Source organism: Rhinatrema bivittatum, chromosome 15 (genome assembly GCF_901001135.1).
Source record: "Rhinatrema bivittatum chromosome 15, aRhiBiv1.1, whole genome shotgun sequence".
In the NCBI taxonomy this organism is placed as follows: Eukaryota; Metazoa; Chordata; class Amphibia; order Gymnophiona; family Rhinatrematidae; genus Rhinatrema; species Rhinatrema bivittatum.
The window spans coordinates 68,108,941-68,134,410 of NC_042629.1; the positions used below are offsets into that span (position 1 = coordinate 68,108,941).

The 25,470-nt window shown below is 44.4% G+C and overlaps 1 protein-coding gene across 2 annotated transcripts; it reads left to right on the forward strand.

Moving 5' to 3' along the window:
• The first annotated feature begins 1,890 nt into the window (after positions 1–1,890).
• NOL9 (nucleolar protein 9) lies at positions 1,891–24,176 on the forward strand. 2 transcript variants are annotated; one of them, XM_029578665.1, is made up of 12 exons: positions 1,891–2,282; positions 3,330–3,549; positions 6,866–6,996; positions 10,828–10,966; positions 12,574–12,670; positions 12,825–12,922; positions 17,427–17,588; positions 18,061–18,361; positions 21,235–21,346; positions 22,400–22,577; positions 23,486–23,619; positions 23,877–24,176. In XM_029578665.1, the coding sequence occupies exons 1-12, from the start codon at positions 1,962–1,964 to the stop codon at positions 23,994–23,996; spliced, it is 2,013 nt and encodes a 670-aa protein (XP_029434525.1). In that variant the 5' UTR covers positions 1,891–1,961; the 3' UTR covers positions 23,997–24,176. The 2 variants fall into 2 exon arrangements, with proteins under 2 accessions (XP_029434525.1, XP_029434526.1); XM_029578666.1 differs by lacking the exons at positions 12,574–12,670; positions 12,825–12,922.
• The last annotated feature ends 1,294 nt before the right edge of the window (positions 24,177–25,470 follow it).

Below are 25,470 nucleotides of genomic sequence, written 5' to 3' on the forward strand. Positions count from 1 at the left end.
ATGCAAATAAGTCATTTTACAAGAGGATCCCTGTTTCTCTTATTTTTCATAAATCCTTTTTATTTTTTAAGTTACAGGAATATGTGCTTTGCTAAATAATCCCAAAGAGGCAACTATAAGCCACAGCAACTGCTTGACTGCTAATCACTTGTGTCACCACTTTAAAGTTGTTAATATAAATAAAGAAACTTTTAGATCTTCTTTTTAAAACATTTTCTAGTGCATTTCTGGTTTATGGAAGCAACCAGGCAGGGAGTGAAGAATCAGAAGCATGCATACAGATCCTTGATGCAATAAACTGTAATTTTCTGAGGCGAAACCCTGACTGGTCTCCTAGCTAGCAGTAGAGAAGCAACACCTTTGATCCTGACAAGCCCCAAGGAGAGTATAAATGAAAGAATTGTTTTTCTCCTTGTACATAAAAACCTAAGAACTGCCATATTGGGTCAAACCAAAGGCAGATCCCAAAATATAGTACATTTGTAAGCAAATTCTTAATCAATGCATCAGACGTTAACTCTTCTTAATGTTCTCCTTTTTTTACATTAATCTCTCCACGAAGATGATAAAGCATGGGTTTCTTAAGCAATGGTGCTAGTGACCTTATTTGAAAAAATAATTCCGTTTTTATATAGACGATATCATTAATATTCTGTTTTCTGTCTACTTTTACTTCTTCCTTGAGTTGACATTAAGAATGTTTGGAAATAAATTGCTGTGCTAAACCTAGCATCTAGGAATGGAAGAGCAAACTGAGGGATGAAGATTTTAAAACGTATCAAGAGCCCTTCATCATCATCAGATGCCATCTTGAAGACAAAGGTTGGCAACTCAACTGCCTATCCAGGCTGCCCAGTTAAGATTTGTCCACTTTAGGCATTTATCCCATGTCTTTTACCTGACCTCTCAACTCTTTTCCTACCTTTGCCCTCCTTATCCATCCCAAGTATGTCCAAATTCTGCCATACTGATGGCCTCCACCACTTCCACTAGCATTTATTTCTTATTTCAAATCATTTATATACCACTTTCCTAGTATTACTGATCCAAACTGTTAAGCTAAGCCCTGGTATCAGCGCACAGCTAAACCTTACCAGCTCAAGGGTCAACAAACAAAACTGGAAGGGATCCTAGAAATAAGTTCAAAAGAGGAAACAGCATATCCAAAAAGCAGAAGGTTTATATTTTGATCCATTTGGGCTAGGGTTACTAGTAGAGGCCAAGGATGCAGGTATGCATAGGTTTTGTAGCACTATACACATAATAAGTAGTATTAGCAACAGTAGTATAATGAAAGGCTGCCAAAGTTGTGACTGAAAAAATAAAGGAGAGTGTCCACATGGAAAGCAGGTGGGGAGGCAATTTAATAACGCATTCCTTAAGAGTAATGGCTTGTAGACAATGGCGTAATTTCCACCCAAGCAGCCCTACAGAAAGGGATCTACCAGCAGCTGCTGTAGGATTTTCTAAGGTGGACTCCCTATCCTTTTTCCGAAATTGTCACTTGGGGGCCCTTAATTTAAACTTGCGCCACGGATTGCTTGTATCCCTGCTGTGAGTAGGGCAGGCTTGCCTGCGCCAGTCCTGTTTTCCCCTCACGTAGGGAAGCTTTAATTTCTCTCTGTCAGGGATAACCTCATGCCCCATGTAATGCTGCATAAGCAGGACTGGCTCAGCATGAGCCTGAAAACCTTATCTAAATGGCACTGCTGTTTCGAGTGATACCCGCCAGCCCACAGTGCACTGCGGGTCGCCCACCAAAGGGCTTTAATGCAACGTTCAGAGAATGCAACTCCGGTTCTCGCGAGACTTCCTGCCTCCCACCACATTGCCGCAGGGAGGTGGGAATTGGAAGGGGAGGTGTGGCTCTCGTTCTCGTGAGACTTCCAAGGTCCTGTGGTGGCAAATATCGCGAGAGCGGCTGCTGTTGTTGCTGCTCCCTTGAACGGGAGCGGGGGAAGATGAAGTCGCGCTCGTTTCGGGCCAGGCCGCGGCTCCGGCCGGTCCCGTACCGGGTAGCGCGGCTCCGGGAGCGGGCGGTGGCGGCCGCGGCGCTTCTGTGCAAGCAGCGCAGGCGGCGCACTTCGGCGCCGGACGCGGAGTGGGAGTCGTGGCGCGGCTACGCCGAGTCCCTGGCAACGAACGGGGCGAGCGCGGCTGAGGAGGAGGAGGAAGAGGTGGTGGTGGTGGAGGAGGAGGTGGAGAGCAGCGACGGGAGCCCGCTCTTGACCGCCCTGCAGTGCCCCAAGGGGGGCGCGGTGCTGCTCCTAACTCCGGCACAGGTCAGTCACGCCGCCTCCGTGTTACTGGGGAAGGGAGCCAGGCCGGGGTTTGCCCCAGTGCAGGCAGGGAGTTGTAGTCCTGCCTTGCTTCGGGGACTGGGAACTCGGGTCTAGTAATGCCGTGGGGTAAAGTCAGGACCGGCTCAGCCTAGATGCTTGAAACGCGAGTCCTTTAGGTCTGCCTTTTGTGGGGCAGTGAGCGCGATGAGGCTTGAGACTGGGGAGAGGAAACTTATCTGGTTAGTTTTGCAGCGATGCAGGTTTCCTGAGTGATTGCTCTTCTTAATGGGCAGTACTTAAATTAGGTAACTTGGCTCTGCAATTTATAAAGACCTATATTTAGGTGTATAAAATATTAGTATCTTTCATTGAAACAGGGTTGTACCTTTCCAGTTTTTTTTGTTTTTTAACATGTTATCAGATCTTAATTACAGCAGATATTCTTGTTAGGGTAGTAAGTTTTATGTTGCATATTTTTCTCAAACGTCTGTAGGAGCTTCTGCAATACATTTCTATTTGTTCCTCTCCAAAATGGATACAACTATTTTTTTTAAAGTTGTGGTACAGTATGTGACAATTAGCAATATCAAATCAAACCTCTCATGCTGCTGCCGTGTAAGAGATACCCTTGATGGGGTGCCATGAGTTTTCAGTTGCAGCTATACTGAGAATTTTTTTTTCCTATTTTTTAATCTTCCTCCAGTTTACTTTAATCCAGTCATTGTAGCCACAATCATGGGCTGGGGACCATGCACCAGGCTCCCTCCTGAACCCTGCAAAATGGACCTAAATCTGGCTGCTTATCACTTATTATGCGATGGTGGGGACTGTCCCTCCCAAGGGCTGTAAAAGCGCCATAGGTCTGCCTTGTGATTCATGTTTTATAAGTTTTATCCAAAATGACAGTATCAGAGAGAGCATGGAGCAAGTCTATGAAGTATGTATAGTTTATAACCTTTCATATTTATTTCCCTTTTGTTTAGTGTTCTATTAGATATTACTTTTGTCTGGAAAGAATAACTCTCTTTTTAAAAAACTTTATTCCAGAAATTGACCTTCACTGGGAAATGTCAGATGATCTGCCTGTATGGGTGTGTGGAAGTGTTTGGCTTCATTATAAGCCAAGGTCAACCAGAATATAGTTTATTTTCTCCTCACACTCACTCTGCACTGACAATCGAAGCCATGAGTCACAAACAGCCTGACAAAAAAAAAAAGAACACAAGGATGGAGGCCAGGGCTATCCTTAAACATTATCTACCACTGGGTAAGAGAAATTTATTTATGTATTTCAATCAATTTTATAGCACCTTTTCATCAGTCTTAAGGGGCTGTACAAAGGAGTGGTTAGAGCAGCAGGCTGAGAACTGGGGAAGCCAGGGTTTGAATACTGCTGACGCTACTTGTGACTTGGGTAAGTCACACTACCCTCTGCTGCCTCAGGTACAGATTGGGCTGCAATCTGATAAGGTGTGCTAGGCTGTATACACAAGTTTGGGTGGTTCTGGGTACACTTTTTTGTGTAGAACTGTAGTTCCAGTGTGACAAGGAGTTTATCGCACAAAAAGTGATGCACAGATCAGCGCTTCTCCCTGCAAATTCCACATTAACTGAGGCATTAACTATTCCCTGGGCCTGCGATTTTTTTGTGGCCATGGTAAGGGCTGTAAAATTCTGCCCTTGCCACGGCCAGTCCTGGCCAAATTGCGGCAGGATACCAGGGACCCTCTCTGGAAGAAAAGCATTGGTGGCAATGGGATGGCACTGTCTTCTCCCTCTATAGTGCACCCCAGCCATCCCTTCACTTACCCTGCCCTCTGTCAAAACAGGAGGAAGAAGATGGTGGCTTTACATACAGTGCCTGGGTGCATCTTCCTTTTCCGCCTCCCCTAATGGCCTGATTGTCGTGCTTTGAATTGTGATGCTCCGGCAGGGGATGAGGAGGATGTGCCCGAGGTCCTGCAAGGCCACTCCTTGTTCACCACAGGAGAGGGTGAGTGAGGGGTTCCAAGGGGGGGCCAGGGATCGTGTGGGAATCAAAGTCACAGGAAAGTAATTTTCATGGGACTGTCCTGATATGCAATGTTGCTTCTGAATTGATGTTTTTCGGATGCAACCACCACTCATGTTGTCAGCTCTTCTGCTTGCCGGTTTCCTGCATTGCTGCTGCCACTTGATTGGCTCTGCGTGACTTTCTGCATTTGAGTCTTGTAATGCCCATTTTCCTGTGCTATTCTGGCATGAGAGAGAGACCGGCTCAGAAGTGCATGCACCACAAGGACCAAAGTTGTTGAGAGGTACAAGGAGCCAGAGAAGTTGCAGCAGTTTAGGGAAGCTAGCAAGTGGAAGAGTTGAAAGTGGTGGGGGGAGGAAGGAGGAAAGCAAAGGCCTGATTTGGCAGTGCAGGGAAAGCTGATGGGTGTGAGGCAGGCAAGGAGCTGCAGTTGTAACATGGGGCTGTTACAGGAATGGGAAAGCAAATGTTAGGTAGTTGCACTTCATTTATTTATTTTTGGTTTTTTTATATACCGATCTTCTTGCATTGGATGCAAATCAAACCGGTTTACAGTAAAACAATTCAACTTGCCTAGTAGCATTACATGGAACAATATAATAGTGCTTGCGAGCATTACATAAAAAAAAACGAGGAACATTTAAACATTTAGAAGCCTTTGGTGACAATTCTAATAGCGAATTTGAGTAAATGTGCCATTAATGTTAAAACAAAATCCGGGGAATGATTGTCTGGATTGAGAAGGAATACTGGGACGGTGAATTGATAACAAATAGAACCAATTAAAGTTGTCGTGGGTAGTACATTGTGGGCCTTCAAGGATATGCAAGACTGAATAGCCATGTTTTCAGTTTTTTCTTGAACGAAGTCTGGCAGGAGTCTTGTCTGAGTTCTCGTGGGTGTTCCAGTGGGTAGGACCTGCAGTGGATAGTGCCCTATTACTTAGCGAGGTTTTGGCTTGAGGGACGAATAGGGTGCCTTGGTAAGCTTAATGGGTTTGGAGGGAGTATTGGGTGTGAGGGGATCAAACGGGCTTTGGAAGGGAAGATAAAGGAAAGAGAGGGGGAGGGGGTGCTCCTGTGATTTCCTTCCTTTTCTACCCCATCTCAACTGTCCCTCCTCCTCATCTCCATTCCTAGTCCTCCCTCCCTCTTTCTCCCTATCCCTGATCCTTCCTCCTCTCCTCACTCTTGATTCTTCCCTTCCCCCTCTCCTTTTTCTAATTCTCCCTGAATCCTCATTCTATCCTCCCTCTCTGTGCCTCTGTCCTCCTTCATCCCATATCATTTTACCCCTCCTCTGAAGTCTTCTTTTCCCAGATCCCGTTTTGTCTAGAAAAGTACCAAATATATTGGACTCAAAGGTCAGACAATAACTTTTATTTTTATAAAGTAAAAAACAGCTAGTTCCCTGTACGCCCCCAGATCAGCCCAGAGTCCTGGGTTGTGCATCCCTGCCAGCAGATGGATCAGAGAGAGTTTTACTGACACCGCTACATAATCACGTGTGCCGCCTGCAGTTCCTCAGTATCTCTCTCTTCGGTAGATGATACAAAACCTGCAGTCAGGAGACTTGTTTGATCTTATGTGCCTTCCTCCCAGGGGGTGTTGGACGAGCTGGTGACCCTTGTATGCTCGCGCCATCACTCTCTGGGGTGTAAATCTGGTGGTCTGGATCTCTCCCCTTCATGAGGCTGTTGAGGCAGCTGCTGGCTTAGGGAAGTTGGGCTTTTTTTTTTTTGCCCTTTTTTGAATTTGGCTTGTAGCTGTTTGTTTATTTAAAAACTTTTCTATACCATCGTTTAGTGATATACCATCACAACAGTTTACAAATAGGCACATGAATAAATTTGAAATAGATTTTACTTTAAACAGAGGGTGCCGAAGTTGTTCAGATACATGATTCAAAATATTATAAGCTATATGTAGTGTGTATTGAAATTCCCTTTATGGGAATCTGTGTTTCATCCTTGTCGGTAGGTCTGGTAAAGTTTATTGGGGGTGGGGGGGGACACGATGACAATAAAAGGGATTCTGAGCAGGTGAACCTGACAGCTTCTTGCCTTTATGGTCTGAGTGGCTGGGGAATTTGTGATGCGGTTACCATGTTAGTTCTGTCGGTGGTTTGGGGGTGCGTTGAGAGGTGTTTTTTCCTGCGGGGCAGTATGGTGCATGGCTCAGTTTGCCGCACTTGCGGCTTGGCCCATGTATGCCTGAATCATGTCGGCCTTTGCTCCGATTGCTTGTCGGGAGTTCTTGAGGAACTGGGAGTGAAGGTTCTGCAGGAAGACTCGGAAGAGGGGATGGATCTGGTCCTGGATGGACTTCGGGGGTCCAGCAAGAGCCTTCCCTTATAAGTCAGTGAGGAATTTGGTGGATCAGGAGTGATCTGCTCCCGACAACCAGCTTGAGAGTCGGAAGGGCAATGGCAAAGCTTTTTCCTTTGCCCAAGTAGACTCTGGGTCTCTCTTCCCTTCCTAAGGTGGATAGAGTGGTGTCGGCTGTTACCAAGAAGACGACTATGTCGGTTGCAATGGTACAGTAGCTAACTCTATGCCCTTATCTTGCAGTTAGCAGGCGCACTCTGATGAAGAAGTTCTCGCCTGAATGTTCCATTGTTCTGCTGACCAGTCTGGAGGATTGGATCACCAGCTTCATCCTCAGCCATCAAGACTACGCCAGTATTTTTGCTACTAAACAGGTACACGCTCGTATAGTAACATAAGCCTGCCGATAAAAGACCAAACTGGCCAGCAAGGTGTTTAGGGTTGTAACTGTTTCTCTGTGCACGTTACCCCATACCTTCTGTTGAAGGTTGTAACAGCAGCTCCGTGCAGGTCATTGCAGTGCTGCATTTGGAAGTACGGTGCAATCACCTTGCTGATATTTTGGGCTGAATCGTCACTCTGTGCAGGTAACTCCAGTGCTTCATTACTGTCCTCTGGCTGCTAGAATCCTGTTTTTTTTTTTGTTTTTTTTTTTCTCGCTCCTGTTGGATTTTGTTTTTCCCACCACCTCCAGGAGAATATTCTAAGCATCCACTACCATTTCCTGACATTCTTGAGCCTACCCCCTAAAATGTTGCTTTTAAAATTTTACTTTCAAAGAAAATTAGCAAAGTTTGCCTTATCCTCTAGCTGCTTTGAAAAGTCACTGATATTCCTTATGCTTTTTTTTTTTTAAGGGGTTTTAATGTATGTGACTCTTCTGCCTTTTTTCTTAAGACAAAATAGGTAAGGGTGCAATGTGCACATTTTAAATAAAGTTCCCTGTATGTACCTGGATCAGTCCAGACTGCTGGGTTTTGCCCCCTCTCTAGCAGAGACAGATATTTTAAAAACAAAGCTCCGCCTTATATTAGAGAGTGCCACCTACAGTCCGCCAGTATTTCTCTGTCTCTAGCAGATGGTGGAGGTGCAGAACCTACAGTCTGGTCAAAGTCTTTATTTTGGGTTAGATTAGTTTTAGATAGTAAGTTTTCTATGTATTTTTATAATTTCAGAGTTTGTCTCTTTAAATTTATTTAAAACAAAAAAAATAATAATCCTAGCATTTCCTGTGGTCCGCCTCCCAGAGGGTTGTTAGGCTCTGAGAGGGCCGTCCCCTGCTGGTCAGAGGCAGCTGCCGACGGGGGTTGAGGACCCTAACTATTAATTAAGGCAGCGTGGGTGCAATACCGGGGAGTCCGGCTATATCCACCCTAAAGATCAGCATTTGGAGCATGGTAGGCTGTTTTCACTTTAAAAAAAAAAAAAAGTTTCTGAGGTACTTTCTTCTTTACTTTCATTTTCGATCGGGCAGGCTCTCCCTCCTTTGCTCTTATCGTGGGAGGGGTTTTCGCCACGTTTTTGGCCTGGGGGGGGTTTAAGTTTGAATTTTTTTCAGCTGTTTTTTTCTCTCCCTTCCTTCCCCGATGCTGCGGTTGGCCGCGAGTTGTGCATGCGGCTCGGCCCGCGCGCGGCTCTTCCACCAGAACTTGTGTTCTCAATGTTTACCGGGGAGAGAGGGTTCCTCCGGTGCAGGGACGGCTAGAAATATTAATAAAAGCAGGCTCCCGGGGGTTCCCTCGCTGGCAGCAGGGGATACTCAGCACAGGATCCTTTTCCTTTAAGCGTGGGAGCAGAAGCCATTTTGCCCTCGTTCCGCTCTGCTACTGTGACAACCATGGGGGGGGGGGGTCCTTTCCTTCTCAATCATCTCCTCAGCTGTGGCCCCCTGAAAACAGAGTAGATGCTCTGGCTCAACCCTGGCCCATAGACATTCTTCTGTACGCGTTTCCACCCTGGCTGTTAATCGGTGATTCTGGTGGCACCGGAATGGCCGAGACATCCTTGGTTCGCAGACCTCCTCAATCTTGCGATGCCGGGTCCCATTAGGTTTCTAGGAATCCTGGATTTGCTTCACCAAGGACCCGTTTGTTTGGAAGAAGCAGATCACTTCTGTCTAGCGGCATGGCTTTTGAGCAGCGCCACCTAAGTGGCAAGGGTTATTCTCCTGCGGTAGTGACTACTCTTCTCCGTTTGCGCAAAACATCCACTAATCTTGCGTACGTTCGGGTTTGGAAGGTTTTGGAGGCCTGGTGTCTTGAGATGTTTCACCGACCCGGGCTTCAGTATCCAATATTTTGTATGTTCTGCAAAAGGGGCTGTCCATGGGCTTATCATGCAGTTCTTTATGTGTACAGGTAGCAGCCCTTGGTGGTTTGCGCAGGACGGTCAGGGCGGAACTTTGGCGGTGCATCCTGACGTGGCGCGGTTCCTTTGGGCAGCTAAGCATTTACGTCCTCCGTTTCGCCAGCCTTGTCCTTCTTGGAGTCTGAATTTGGTACTTACAGCCTTATGTGAGGTGCCTTTTGAGCCTTTAAGGAGGACAACTCTGAAGAATCTTACATTGAAGGTGATTTTTCTCATCTCTAACACTTCAGCTCGGCAGGTGTCAGAACTCCAAGCTCTTTCTTGCCGGGAACCTTTCTTGAGGATCTCCGATTCGGGCGTTTCCATCCAAATGGTTCCTTCTTTTCTGTCGAAGGTGGTATCTTTTCATGTCAGTCAGTTGGTGGAGCTTCCAGCCTTTGGGGATCTGGACCGTTCGGCTCCTCTGTCCCGCGATTTGCGGAAACTGGATGTTCGTAGAGCACTTCGTAGAGTCACCAATGAGTTTTGCATGTCGGACCATCTCTGTGCTCTGGAAAGGTCCTCGACGGGGTCACATGGCTTCAAAAGCTACCATTGCTCGTTGGATGAAAGAGACTATCAGCTCCTCTTATTTGCTCAAGGGCCGAGTTCTTCCAGTTGGCCTCCGGGCTCATTCTACTAGGTCGCAGGCAGGGTCCTGGGCGGAGTCTCATTTCGTGTCTCCACAGGAGATCTGTAGGGCGGCAACGTGAAAGTCGCTGCATACTTTCACGCGGCATTACCGATTGGATGTGGAGGATTCGGAGGTGGTGTGCTACGTGCGGGCCTCTCTGGATCCCACCTCGGATAGATACAGCTCTGGTACATCCCAGCAGTCTGGACTGATCCGGGTACATACAGGGAAAGGAAAATTAGTTTCTTACCTGATTAATTTTCGTTCCTGTAGTACCACGGATCAGTCCAGATGCCCGCCCTGTCAGAATGGTTCAAGAGGGGGAGAGTCCGCTTGCCTTGCCATTCATTTCTGCAGATTTTTAAATTTTTCCTGTTCCTTCTTGCCTGTGTGGTTCTATAGGTTCCGGTTTTACTGGGGTTCAGTGACCCGGTGGTAACGTTTCCTTTTCTTGTTCAGGAGTTAGTGTATATAGTTATGATATCTTATGGGAGCTATCTTGCTTTGTCATTACAAAATACTGGTGGACTGTAGGTGGCGCTCTCCTATATAAGGTGGAGTTTTGTTTTTAAAACATCTGTCTCTATCTGCTAGAGGGGGGGAGGCAAACCCCAGCAGTCTGGACTGATCCGTGGTAATACAGGAATGAAAATTATCAGGTAAAAAACTAATTTTCCTTTAGGTTGGAATTGGAACATTGTAAAATTCTTACTGATTTCTGAGGATCGTGCCTTTATGATTTTAGAAGACAAATATGACAACTTTTTTTTTTTTTTAATCTGGTAATAGTTGTCTCCCTAAGGTTACTAGTGTAGGGGCTGATTAAAATAAAATAATACAATAAAAAAAAAGCCTGTGTGCTGAAATTCAGTGCTGTTTCTTAACGCACAAGCTAACTTAAGACTCCTGATGTGATAAGCTAATGGTATGCTAATATATCAGGAACGAAAGCATGCACACGCATATGTGCATGGAGAAATAAATGTGTAGAAAATGGTTTATATGCACGAGAAGAAGCTCTTTTCAAGTGGTTTCCTTTCTGCTCTGTTGTCGATGCTAAATGAATACTGAAACGAAGGATACTGTGGTAAAGGTTGGAGTGAAAGGTTTTTTGCTATTTTGAAGTGCTGCACACTATGTAAAATGTGGGAATGGTTCAGCTATGATGCAGGCTGGGCGGTGAATAAAACCATTCTTACTACAGCTGTATTCTCCTCTTGTACAGAAAGAAAGGCATTACTGTGTGGTGCCACGGGACCCAGCTCTGAAGGCCATCGGCATCGAGCAGCTTCAGGCAGACTGTGGCCATGTTATGTCAGAAAGCAGCATTTTAGCTACAGAAGAATTGGTCCAAGCCTGTGTGGGTGAGTGGCTTGGATTAATCACGTGATGTTAGAACATTGGTTGTCGTCATGGCCATTTGGGAAGGATAACGGCGAATGCCCAATGGCACAGATTGGCAGCACACCACACAGGGTATATTGTGCTATTAAGCTTTATTAAACTTGGGTCTTCATTCTCGGGGTTGGCTGGGGTTGCTACAAAGGCAGCATTCATAGCCCCTGGGGGAGTGCTGTGGTGACACTCAGAGGCCAGATTTAATGCCTCTGGCTGATTTCGGAGAGAGCCCTGTTGCATGGCCTATGGGCCGAGGACTGCTGTTGAGATGAGTGAGTTGGGAAGGTGTTTAAAATAGGGGGAAATGAGTTGCCAATGAACTCATGCTGCTGCGTCCTAGCCCTGGTTCTGACTGACCGTGAAGCCCAAAGGATCAGGAGGAACCTGCCAGGAGAAAAAAATAAATGTGAACTCTGTGTGTGGTGTTTAGGAGCTGTATAACATCCAGTTATGCAATGTACAGGAACAGCATAGTCCTGATGCAGCATGGCTAAAAACCTTTGCATGAGAAAAGGTGGTAAAAAGCATAATTGGATTATTTTTTTTTTTTTTTGAGGCGTTGCACTTAGAGTAGGTTTCAAGTCTGTGCTTTGATAAATTAGCAGAACTAGGTAAATTATTCAGATTTGTTTTGATGTTTAAAGTATGCATTATCTGAATAAAGAGGAGTAGGCCTACGTTTTTGGCCGATTTTTTTGCTTACTTTGGAATATGTTTGCATTTCTTTGCAGCTTGAACATTGATAGAGCCTATTAATCACTCTTGTCGTACTAATGTTGTACATATTCTGCTTTTTAATGGAGGTGGTGGCTTTTCCTTTGTGACTTCGAGTCCTTTTTCCTGTTGGCTAATTCCCTTTCGGTCTGGCTATCCCCTTCCCTGCAGGGCTGTTCAGTAACAAGGGCTTTAGGAAGCTAGCCTTAAGCTTCTTATCCCAACCACTAGATGGTGCTTAAGAACAAAATAATCTCTCTGTGCCAGGTCAAGCTGCTGACAGGTTCCTGTCCCTGGCACATGCTCAGTGATCAGTAGGTCACTGGCTTTTCCAGTGCTTCCGGTTCTGCAGCTTGTGGTCGTAGCAAAACTGAATACCTTTTTATTTGTATTGAAGAGGTAGTATTTAAAGCACAGAAATAAATTCACCAAAGAGGTATAAACTGTATTCAGCCATGAAAAATGTGGATAACCCTTCCCTTCAAAGGCCAAAACCTCATTTGTCTTTTGGGCAAGCTGCTCTTAGTCTGTCCTGCCGAAAAGTGAAGCAGAGTAATCGGAGCAAACAGGAAGAGATGCTTGGACTTGCTGGCGTTTGGGTGGTGCAGAAGCTTTCAGGGTGGCAGCATGCTTTGTGTGTGCAGAGATCTGTATGTTGGAGTTCATTACGGATTATTTTGTATTTGATATGATACATATATCACATAAATTCCGTTGTGTTTATTGCTTGAAAGTCTTAAATAAAAAATTAAAGGGGGCTCATTTTAGATGAAAAGAAGAAATTAGTCATCATAAACCCCAAAACTTCATTAGTTTGAAAATTTGTAAAAGTTACCTTCAACGTTTTTGTGTTTTCTAGAAGAGAATGATGGTTACCCGGTTATCTTGGTATGCGGACCAAGGAATGTTGGAAAGTCAGCATTTAATAGATATCTTATTAATGTCTTGCTGAATCAGTAAGTAAAAGTAAATAACTATGAAATCAAGCACGGTTTGAAATAAAATGTGTGTTTTAAGCTGAAGTGAGGCTCTTGCTCATGAAGCTTTAAGCGAGAAAATGAAATCTCCGTCTGCTCGCCGCCTCTCTTAAGACTTTGCTTTGTGTTTCAGAATTCCTTGTGTCGAGTACCTGGAATTTGATCTAGGACAGACGGAGTTTACGCCACCTGGCTGTATCTCATTCTTTAACATTACAGAGCCACTTCTTGGTATGTAATTTTGTTTTACCTCCTAGTCTTCACAATTGTATTTCTGTTAAGACATTTATTCATCTGGTAAGATTGGCTGACCATTACTGGTACTGTTGTAGTGCTTATCTCGTGTCTATTTGGTAGGCTGAGATTCTGTTTAGTTAGAGTTGGGATAGAGGCAGGCCAGAGAAGGGCAATCCCACACCATTTTGGTCTGTATCGGAAGAGCTATGAGGCTGAAGGATCTGAATATGTACCCCCTGGAAGAGAGGAAGCACAGGGGGGGGGGGGAGATATGATACAGACCTTCAGATACCTAAAAAGTTTTTAATGACGGATGAACGTCAGACCTTTTCTGTTGGAAAGGAATCAGTAGAACTAGGGATCACGAAATGAAACTCCAGGGCGGGGTGACTCCAATCAACGTAGAGAAATATTTCTTCTCAGAGAGGATGATGGATTCCTGCAATGCCCTTCTGGAGGAGGTGGTGAATACAAAAACAGTCAAAGAATTCAAAGGAGCATGGGATGAACACTGGATCTCTAAAGGCAAGAGGAAGGAAATGAGATAACCGTGCTGGGGGGGGGGGGGGGTAACTTGCTGGTGCAGCGGTTACTACCCTTAGCAGAAGGCATGGAGATTACTATCCTTAACCAGTAAGCCTTGATACTTTTAATGCAATGGCAAGATTGCTCTCTGCTTCAGTAGGGGGGGAAAAGGGGAATTGGATTCAGCCAGCCACTGATGGCCCTGACTCTTACGGGCTCGGGTACTGATAAGCAAGGGGGTAACCTGCACGGAGTGCACTTACTATTCTTACCAGAAGGCTTGGGGATTATTACACTTAACCAACATGCCTTGGTCCCTGAACATATCCAGATCAGTCCAGACTCCTGGGGTTTGCATCCCTGCCAGCAGATGGAGACAGAAGTTTTACTGGTACTGCTACATAATCCCTGGTGCCACCTGCAGTCCCTCAGTATTTCTCTGTCTCCAGCAGATGGTGGATGGTGCAAAACCTGTGGTTTTGCAGCCAGGAGACCAAAATGTTTCTTCTCTTTGGGTTTGAGTACGAGCCTTCTACCCAGAGGGTGATGCTTCCTGGTGGGGCCACCCCTTTTGGTTGAGGTGGACGAGCTGGGGGTCAGTGATACTTTTGTATGCTTGATCCTGTTTCCATGGGGTGTAAATCTGGTGGTCCAGATCCCTCCCCTTCATGAGGCTTTTCTAGTGGCTTTTGGTTCACCATAGCTGGTTTTGGGCTGTCTTTTTTTTTTTTTTTTTTTTTTTTTTTTAATGTTTTTTGTTTTTTGTTCTGCTGGACAGCTCTGTGTTCCAACCCTTGAATAAAGTTTAAAAAAAAAAAGTGTGAGAAGCTGCTTAGAGCAAGCAGACTTCCTGCCTCTTTCTTGGGGCTGTTTTCGGCGTCTGCAGCTGTTTCAGGACAGATGAGTTCCCCGCCATCCTTTACAGATGATGTGTGGCTCGCACCTTAATCGCATCAGCCATTGCCTCTCTTGCTCCGCCGGCGGTAAGGGGTTGTCTGATAATTCGGGGGCTGTGAAAAAAAGGAGATTGCAGCCCATTGTGGTTCCTCCAGTGCCGCAGGCTGAGCACCGGTTGGAGGACCCCGTTCCCGATTGGCGCAGAAGCGGCAGCCATTTTGAGAGCCTGCCAGGTGACCCCGGAGGCAGTTGGTACGGATCTGGGGAGGATCTGGAGGAGGATGAACCGTAGGTGGTCTGCCTATTTTGTAAGGAGGAGCTTGGGCCGTTGATCCCTCAAGGTTTTTGGAGGAACTCGGGGGGGGGCACGGTCCCGCAGGAGGACTCTGATATTGAAGGAGCTGATCCTGTCCTGGATGGCCTGCAGGGCCCGGCGAAAGCCTTGCCTATGTCAGTCAAGAAGCTGGTGGATCGAGAGTGGGGGACTCCAACGCCTGAGCAGATGTTAGACCTGTTTTCCCTTCCCAAGATTGATGCAGCTGTTTCGACTGTTACCAAGAAGACATTCATTCCGGTCGCGGGGTCCGCGGTGCTGAAGGATGTTCAGGATTGGAAGCTGGAGGTGCAGCTTAAGGTGATTTTTTTGACGTGTCGGCTTTAAGTTTAAGGACTACCATTTGTTCCAGTTTTGTGCAGCACCTGCAAGATGCTAAGGCTAGACCCGTTGAAGAGCCAGTTAAAGCTGAGAATTCAGAAGCGGCTGTGGCTTATGTCGCTGATGCTCTGTATGATCTGGCAAGAAGCTCCTCTAGGGTTGTGGTGTCGGCCGTGTCATCCAGGAGGTTATTGTGGTTGTGTAATTGGTCGGTGGATGTGTCATCGAAGTCTCGGCAAGGCTCTTTGCCTTTCAAGGGTTGCGTCTTGTTTGGGGAGACCCTGGAGGAATTGATAAACAGTCTGGGCGAGAACGAAGTTCACAAGCTGCCTGAGGATAAACCTAAGGGCAAGAGATTTTTTCAGACCCGTTCCCGTTTTCAGGATGCTAAAAGAACTTGACCAGCAAGAGCAGTGGCCGGTCCGCAGAGGCAAGTTTCGCTCTGTGGCCAGTCTTGGGGGGGGTCAGTCCTTTCAGGGAGGTAGGAGGCCCTTCTGGAGTAAATCTTCACAATGAGTCGAGGCTGGTCCACCCCATTGTTCCTTTCGTAGGAGGTCGCTTGGCGTGGTTTTACGAGGAGTGGACCAAGATTACGGAGGATCAGTGGGTCCTCAGTATAGTAAGAGACTGCTACCGATTGGAACTTTTTCAGTCCGTCCGGGATTTGTTTCTGGTTTCCCCTTGCTGTCCTATAGACAAACAACTGGTGGTTCAGGAGAGTCTGGACCGGTTGCGGAAGCTAGGAGCAGTGATTCCAGTCCCACTTGGATGTGGGGGATCCGGAGTCTCTGTCTTTTGGCGAGAGTGTCTTGCGAGCAGGACTCTCCAGGTCCCACCCTAAATAAGGTGCTTTGGTACATTCCAGGAGTCTGGACTGATCTGGGTACATACAGGGAAAGGAAAATTGGTTCTTACCTGCTAATTTTTTGTTCCTGTAGTACCTTGGATCAGTCCAGAACCCGCTCGAAGGGTGGAGGTGGAGAGTCATCCTCTCAGTTCAGTTTTTTGGTAGGAAATTCAGTTGTTCATGATATTAAATACAGACTTGTTGAGTGTTTTATTTTTGTGCTTGGGTACAGGTCTATACTGAGGAACTGCAGGTGGCACACGGGATTGTGTAGCAGTGCCAGTAAAACTTTTCTCAGCCTCCATCTGCTGGCAGAGCTGCAAAACCCAGGAGTCTGGACTGATGCGTGGCATTACAGGAACAAAAATTAGCAGGTGGTAACCAATTTTTCCTATGCTTGTGACGAAATTGCAACATTGCTCTCTGCAGGGTGTGAAAAAAGGGAAATTGGATTCAAATGACGGCCATCGTTTGTCTGCAGTACTGATACACAGGGATAAGGGCTAAGGAACAGGACTGCTTCTACTGCCTAGTCCATAAGCAAAGCTCATCAAGCAGCACTGTCTGAATTTTCAAGAAGGCTCATCACCCAATAAAAACATTGCTGGCAGTGGGGTGTGTTTTTTTTGTGTTTTTGTTTCTTTTAATGGATAATCACAAGGCTTAGGGATAATGCACGGAGCGGCAGTTACTACCATAAGCTTGCTGGGCAGACTGGATGGACCATTTGCCCCTTTTCTGCCATCATTACTAAGTAGTTATGTATTTTTGTTTTGTTTTTTAATTATTTTTAACACAAACATAACCCCACTGTTCAACAGTATGTTACGTTGCTATGCTTTCCAATAGAAATGTTCTGCAGTGAACCTGGAGACCTAATGGGAGTACAGGGTTTTATCTCACATGGGCTTAGTGGGCCTGATCTGTTGAAGCTTTCTTCTATCCCATGCCTAGGGGATGGGATAGACCATCCCCTAGGCATGGGATACTTCCAATTGTATTCATGATTTCTTTAAACGTGTTGCCATTGCTAGTAATCATTGAGGAAGTCTGCACTAGAGAGAAGGGTTGGAGAAACACAGCAGCTGAAATAAGAGAGTGAGCTTCCAAAATAGGGTGGATTAATGAGTGTTAAAAGTTATTTTTGTTCGGCTTGTCGGGGAAATAGCTCTTTCAGACCTACCCCTCCCACCAAGGCTGGAGTTATACCCCAAACTGTGAATGCTTATTGTATTTCTAATGCAGTACTTTTATGTCTTATTGGTATTGAACTTCCATCTTTGGGTTGGACTATGTCTAAGGAAGGGTGGTATCCAGATCTAGCGCAATAGTCACTTCGTCACTGGGTTTGATCACTTTTCTGAGGGCATTTTTATGTTTTGTCCAATGAGTGTGTTGTGACTTAGAGAATGTGACAGCTACAGACTGTAGGGCCCATGTAGACCCTAACGAACTTCAGCTTTCCTTCTTTGCAGTTTGCATCTTGTGTTTATCCCATGCTGTATCTTTAATGTATTTTCTTGCCTTCACCCATATTACTGCAAGCCGTTCTCTGGCCTTTGTTTAATTTTCAGGTCCACCCTTCACTCACCAGAGAGAGCCCCATAAAATGGTTTATTACGGGGAGACCTCCTGTGAGCATGACTTGGAGCGATACATCGAGACTGTGAAATACATGTTGTGTTTCTGCAAGAGAGAGGCACCGCTTGTAGTAAATACCATGGGATGGGTGAAAGGTATGCGCAATGGTTATTTTTCAGAGCATGCAGGGGGTTACAAAAGAAAACGAACAAATGTAGACTTGGGATTTCTCAAGGTGGCACAAACAGTTCTGTAGATTTTCTGATTAGATTTCTACTCTTTGCTCAGTTCTTATTAGGATTTTTTTTTCCTCTAATGACCCAGCTGGTTAGGTCCTTTCATGCCACCTCCCTCTGTTGTATTGACAGCTGTCATTGAGTTGGGGATAAGTTGCTGTACAAGGTATCTTTTTTTTGCAGCATAATTTTAAATACAAAGGTGGCTAGAAAGCCTTGTAAGATTGAGGGGACTGTGTGTGCGCGGGAGATTATTTTGCTCTAATACACAGTTAGCAACTTGTAGTGTAGCACTTTGTTTTGATCTTGTGTAGGGTCCTTTTTGCTGTGGTGTAGCAGTCATTGGCTGCACTGATGTGTGTATGCTGTCTTTTTTATATCTTTTCCTCAGGTTTTGGACTGATGCTCCTGATAGATATAATCCGACTGCTATCACCTAGTCACATTGTTCAGCTTTCTGTTAAAGACGTGGAAGACCTGGCACCCCTCACCCCAGAATACGTTCAGTCTGCCACTGGTTTGCATACCAAAGGCAAATTGCAGGTGAAGCACAAGAGCCTGGGGCTGATGGGAGCACAGGATCCAGAGCAGCAGGAGGAAGGAAAAGACGGTCTTCGTTTTCAGATGTCTACAGGACATAAGCTTCTCTGCGTTCAGTCTAACTTTCGGGGAGTAGGGGATCCTGGCAGTGTGTAAGTTGAAGGCTCCAGTGATTTGGTCAGTGATTTTCTGTTATATTAAATGGACTTCTAAGAGAACCTACATGTAATTTATGTATACATCTGTGCAATGGTTAGTAGGATGAAACATGAAAATATAGTAACATAGATGACAAAGTCTCAGTCCATCTGCATGCGCAATTATTCCTGTCCATATTCCCAAATATATCCCAGCTGCCAGAGAGAGAATGTGAGGGCCTGTCGGATATCGCTCCTTATCTAGGAGAGTTTGTCATCTTCCTTTGTTCTCTTATCTCGTGCAGATGAGCATACAAGATCCCCCACTTAATATGCTCCCACCTCCCCTTCCTGTAATAACTTAAAATGCTAGCAGGACTGTCTGAACATCTAGCCTCCTAGGTCCCCTTGCTTGAGCTGGCGGAGGGAGGACTTGCATTTCCGCTGGGGCTGTGAGTTCTTACAGAAGGTGCAGCCCTGTCGGGCAGACCCAGCTCCATGTTTGCCTGGACTTCTAACATATTCCCTCTTACCTACTTTAGCATTGGTTCTGGCAGCCTTAGCACTTGTTCAATCGTTCACGTAAGGCACTTTAAACACATCACATACCGCCAGATCATGCTTCCTGTGTTCAAGATAAAGCACTGAAGGACTGGCACCTAGATCAACAACTATAATATAAATAAAGTTTCTCTTCTGAGACAGTCAAAGAAGTGAGCAATTATGTATGAATCCCTTTGAAGATATTTTTTTTCCTTCAGTTGCTGCTGATTAAGCAGTCATGATGCCTGAGTGGTGCAGCGAGAGCTTTTCTGATTCTGACATGCACCTGGATTTCATTAAAGCAGCATTTCAGCATTGCTTTCCTCTCTTCCTTACAGGGAAAAAAAAAATCCAGTGTATTGGCATTTGTGTGGATTTTTATTTTCTTTCTTTTTTTTTTTTTTTTTTACTATTTTAGAACTTGTTTCAAAGCACCTTTTTATAAATGTGTTAACACATTGCAACTTGATTCTGTTTTCTTACAATGATTTTCTTGAGTGGCAGAGCAGCTTCCTCTTCCACTAATAAGCCTTTTGAGGTAAGAAACCCATTTTGGAAGGGCTGTGATGGTCTGAGTTTCCATAATCCACCATGTCTTTGATATTTCTGATGCAGTTGTAGGTTGCTTGGTCTCAGTGGCCTGTTTTTGGCTCTGTGCTTGGCTTTTTTTTTTTTTTTTTTTGTCCCCTCTATTCTTATGGCACTTAAGGGGTCCAGGCAATAAAGTGTGCCGAGCCTAGCGCACAGGTTTATGCGAGTTTTGGAAACGCTAGATAGCAGCCGATGCAATAAGGAGATTAGCGCGTCCAAAACGCGGACCCAAACAAATGCACATCCAGTGGTGCTCCTCGCGTGTAAATTCCGTGTAGATGGAGTTGTTAGCTATTATCCCCAATGCAGAAAATTGCTGGGTGCCCAATGCACACTTTTTAACATGGCAAACTTATCTCGCGTCCTAGAGGTGGCATATACAGTCCAGGGCTCAGGGGAAATTAAAAAAAAAAAAAATACCGTCCTCTATGGTTCCTCTTACTTAGTATCATTGTGACCCTTAAATTTACTGCTTGAGGTGTTGAAAAAAAAATGTATATTGGCTTAATTAAAAAAAAAAAAAAATTCTTCTGGACGTACAGTTTAGACGCCCGTAGCAAGGGGCGTCTTCTGCGACCTCTGCAAAATCGACCAGAAGAAGAGGGATAAAAATGGGCGCTCATATTGAGCGTCTGTTGCAGTTGTGGGCGCCCGATACGTTTGAGCGTTAGGGATGCACAATTCTCCCCTAGCGAGCCTTTTTTGTGTTTTTTTTTTTTTACGCAGCCCCCCCCCTCATTTAAATACTGCATCGGGTGCCCAGGGGATTTGGCTGGGTGTGCGTTAGGGAAAACGGGCGCCCAGGTTTTCAATGCGTGTCTTGGGGTGTCAGCCCTTTAGTTTTTACAACATTTTATAACTTTTTTTTTTTTTGGCACCTCTTTAAATTAAAACACGGACTTAGAAGGATATTCTTAAAGCAGTGTTCGCCCTTCGGGTGCTATATTCCTGCTTCAAAGGAGCGATCGGAAGCTTTTTTTTTTTTTTTTTTAATTATAAGCAGTCCCTGAATTTAACTTCGTTTCATGATGCTGGCAGAGGACCAGATAGGAGCTGTCAGGACCCCACACGCTACTTTATCACCAGAAATTAAATAAACGAGTGGCACGTTAATGATTTTTGACAGTCAACTGACTTACATAGAAGGTAACTGCTTTAAAACTGGTCAGGCTGCTAATCCAGCACGAGCTTAACACGTGGTGACTTGCGGATGTGGCTGAAACCAGCGTCCCTTTGGAGCACCTGGGAGCTGAGCTGCTTGCACGCCTGTGTGTAGAGGAGACTTCAGCTCCCTTCACAAGCACCAAATTCACTACTTAGAAAAACAAAGTAACTTGTGGCTGTGGTGTGAAAAGGAAAACAAAACTGAAAAAGAGAGTCTGGGATTTATTTAGTGTCCTAACTAGAGATGCGTAGGTGCACTGGGGGGGACGGGGGGACAGAAAAATCCTGGTTCTCTTCTTCCCCCCCCTCCCTTGCCACCCAGGTTACAAGTGGAAAAATTGGACATGTTTGCAAAAGTTCCCGTCCCCCCCGCCAACTTTTGTAGCCTTAAGAAAAAAATGGGAACAGTGTATGCTGAATTTTTCTAGGCTTTCAAATTCCAATCCTCTGCTGCAAATTTGAGTTCTGGAGCTTTGCTCTGTGTGCCTTGGAGGCACAGCTTGAGTAACTTTTCCTGTTTTATTTTTCATCAGGAGTTGCACTGACTTTTTTTTTTTTTTTTTCCCCCCTGTCACCGTTCTTTCTTTCAGGCGCTGTCATAGCAGCATTCTGAGGGATTTGGCAACTTTGAGCTATCTTAGTAAGATGCAGCCCGTGGAACTGGAGCAGTTAATTCCTATTCACAGTTTAATACCCTACCAGGTGAGGGAGATGGGAGTTGCATACAGAGAATGCTTTTTATTTCAGGCTGTTCAGGCAGCCAAAGTGTTTCTTTTTGCCATTGAATGCACAAGACACTCTGGCCTTACTACTTCAGGCTCCAATGTGGTAACGTGCAGTGTGTTGTGCACAGTTTTACCTGCGAAGGTGTGTAATCTTTACTCCTGGTTCAGCAAGGAGTTCTGCATGCAGAAAAGCTGTGCACAGACCTGCATTAAACTGAGTGCACATATTACTGCTCCTGCCATGTTAATGAAGTGATGCAGAGAGGCACAGAGGCTTAGCTATGGTTTCTGAACACCAGAAATGTAAGTTCTGCTCAGATCTGGAATTCATGGTATGGAGTACTGTACTCTGAATTTATACTTTGTGTACAAATACACTTTTCTGCACATAAAGCATATTTTCTGGGTGTTGTGTGTGCATAAATCATACTTTATGTGCAGAAGATCTATTCGTGCACACAGAATTACTGTGCAGAAATGTTATGCATGCTAAGTGTCTTCTGCACACATTTTCAGGTTAGCATGCTTTTTAAATTCTTGATGCATTAGCTTACTACATTATGAGTTACATTTTTTTTTAGCGCATGCTTTAAGAAACTGCACTGAATTTTAGTGCAGAATTAACGCACAGCTTAGGAGATACCGAATTTTCTTGTGTTAGTGGCAGGTCTTCAGTGCTTTTGAATAACTCCCAGAGAGGATTACAATTGGGAACTTTTGCAGGCTAGAATTCACCTTAAATCTTCTGTTCTCTGGTGTGTTGTGCTGTAACTCATGCTGACTTATTGAACTTTGTAAACCCATTCTGTCACTTTCAGTACCCTGTCTTGCAGAGAAGCTGCTTAACCCTAGCATTTTCTTGCTCACGTTTCCTGGGTTTCTCTTACCTCTGGTTAACAGTGGTCAGGTTAGCTTTGATAAGTTCTGTCCTACAAAACAATATTACACTTTTGGAGACAAACCAAATGAATAACTTTGTTTCTGAACGAAGCATGAAAAAAGCACAATTTTTTTTTTTTTGTGTTTTCAGGTGCCTTTCAATGCTGTTGCACTATGGACCATTCACTCGGATGTTGCTCCCACCCACATCATGTACACCGTAAATGCCAGCTGGGTGGGTCTCTGCAGGATACTGGAGGACTTCAGATATCAGCTGGAGAGACCAATTTTACTCACACAGACTCCGGTCTGTGATTGTTTGGGATTTGGTGAGTCTGAGCTATGTCTGGTTAGAGCCAATGTCATTACCTGTTCTGTTCTAAATGTCAACAACCACAGCTTTTGCAGTCTCAAGGAGTTCCTAACACACGCAACAGATTTCAGCAAACTTTATTTATTGAACGATACGGAGCCTGTACCTGCTTTCTGGTGCTATCTGGGGACTTAAAACACAGGAAAATCGAGGAGTGGTGGTAGAGGTGTTTTGTAGCTTGCATGTCACACGAAGAACTCTTCTGCATCCACAGGGGCCAGATTTAAGAAAAGGGTAAAAGGTATTAAATCCCCATTCCACCCCTCCAAGGCTTTTGTGTCTTGCAACTATTTAGATGTAGAGAGCAACATTTTGTCCACCAAAACACTTTGGGACTTCAGATTCAGGAGCTTCACAGCAGGGGGCTTATTTTTGCTTCCATGGCTCTTTCTCTGGAATTTTCTCAAGTTGCAGGAAATGCAGAGCCGGGGAAAAGGTGCATCTATTCAGAACCGTCCAAAGAAATGCACTTGCTGGCTATTTTGCACGTTTTGGCCTCTAATCTGGGCCCTGGAGAGAGAGAGAGGTTTTGTGTTTTTTTTTTGTTGTTTTTTTTTTTTTGAGACTTTCCATTGCTGCTTGGTTTTGATGGTATAAAGTGGCTACCGCAGCTTCTTTCGATGGTGTACGATCTTTCTAGATGATAAAACTTGGTATATTTCAGTGTTGGCACACATCTCCTGAGATCCTCTCTTAGCAGCCAGTCGGTGCCCACAGCTGGACTCTAAGCCACATGCAAAAGTAGCTATGAGAAGTGCTGTCAAGCTTCAGTTATTTCAGGGTTTTTTTTTGTTGCTTGCAGTGGTCCTTTTAATTTTATTTATTTTTTTGTGTGTTTCCTGAGCATGGCGTATACTCTTTCAGGAATTGTTCGAGGGATTGACATGGAGAAAAAGATGTACCACATACTGACCCCGGTGGCACCAGAAAAGCTAAGACTAGTTAATTGCTTACTGGTTGGGAGCATCACTATTCCACACAGCATCTTCAAAAATCAGGTAAGAAAACCTTTTTTTTTTTTTTTTTTTTTTTTTGCTTGCCAAAGTGGAAATCAAAAGCATTTGCTATTTTATGGGGTTTTTTTCCCATTGCTCCCCACATGACATTTGTGCTTTGATAAAGTCTTGTCTACCATTTTTTTTTTTTTTTTATATATTCGTGTTACAAATAATTGACTACCCTTGCTGAAGGGCTGGGATTTTTGTACGTTTTCCTTTATTCTCTCTTCACCCCCTCTTTCCTTGGCACGTCCAAGCCTGGGATTAAAGGAGAGGCGCCGTATGTAACCTCCGCCTACAGCTTCGAAATTTCGGGAGCTGGGAAGATAAAGGTGAACAAACAACTGAAGAGGCGGGAGCACCAGAGGACACACTGATGGCTTTTCTTTCTGGGGAAGTGAGCAAATCCTACGTCGTCCCCCCAGAATGTTACCTTTCTCTCTGGGAGCACAGAACATGAAAGAATTATTGTGATTTGTCAAAAAAAAACAACCCAAAAACCTAATTGCACAAAAAAGGTTGAATTAGTACAAATCTATAAATGTAAGTAGCAGCACCTATAGTAAAGACTTTTATTAGTGATGCTGCTCACAGATTTGTTTTTGCTAATATAATCTTTACCATGTGTCTGGTATGAGTGCATGTGATTCTTTGTTTAAAAACTTGAATAACGGAAATCTTTCTGAATGTCAGAATATTTTTTACCTGCTTATTTTATTTTTTACACGTTTCCTTTTATGATGAATAAAAGTATTTCTGTGTATAAAAGTAAAGGGTATTCTTGCATTTTGTCTGGCGCGCTCATGTGACCGGAGGGTTTCTTCCAGGCCTGCTGTGCAAGCAATAAGTGCCCCCACAGGTGGATGCATGACCTACGTGTTGGCTCTAGCCTGGGAGTTGGCAGAGGGAACTCTGTTGTGCCCATGCGGATTTAGTGTTCATTTGGATAGAGATCTGCCATAGGACAGTAAGGCCTCTCATCTGTCAAATCATCTTTTTTTTTTTTTTTTTTATCTATTGCAATACCACAGACTCTTCTTGATTATCTGATTTTTACACTTACAGTGGAGGATTCTCCAGTTTAGTTCAATTCCACTACCATTTTCTCTCTGCTTCCACCTGGGAGAGAGTTTTCTGTGAGCCACTCATCCTTTCCACAGAGCGAGGCATTTTTTTCTGCATTATTCCTGGATCTGTAAAGTTTCTTTTCAATGGACACAAGGGCCCTTGATTGTGCTAGGGTTTTTAATTCATTTTTTTTCACTGTTTAATCTGCTGGTTTTAAAATAAAACTCTAAAAAAAAAAAAAGAAAAATAAATTGTAAATCCAGCAGCCTTTACTTGTCCTTTTTAAATAGGAGCCTGCTGAAAACAGTGGGGAATCTGGAAGTAAATTCCATTACAAGAAACCTTTTGTTAACATTAAATCTTCTTCTGGAGGAGTTTTTTTCTTTCCTAGAAGTGTGCATCACAAGAGCATTTTATAGATGTTACTGGCAGGCACACTCAATTTATTTGGATGTTTCTACTCTGAGCTTAGATTGACTCTAAATCAAATCTTGCAAGTATATTTTAGGTCTGTGATGCACTTTTAAACTATTCACGCATTGCTGATGAAATCTTCTAATACAGTAAATACACCCTATTTTTTATCCAGTATCTTTTTTCCATGTATGGAGATTTGTTTTTTCTAAGTTTGACATCAAAGCAGTAGTGAAATATGAAGAGGTTGGAGCCCTGCTGCTGGAGTGAAGGGGAGAGAAGCGCATGGCTCAGAAATTCTAAAAACAAAATTAGTCTAGGCACAGTGGAAGCAGGTGAAGGATATGAATAGGGAGCTTAATGTTTTAA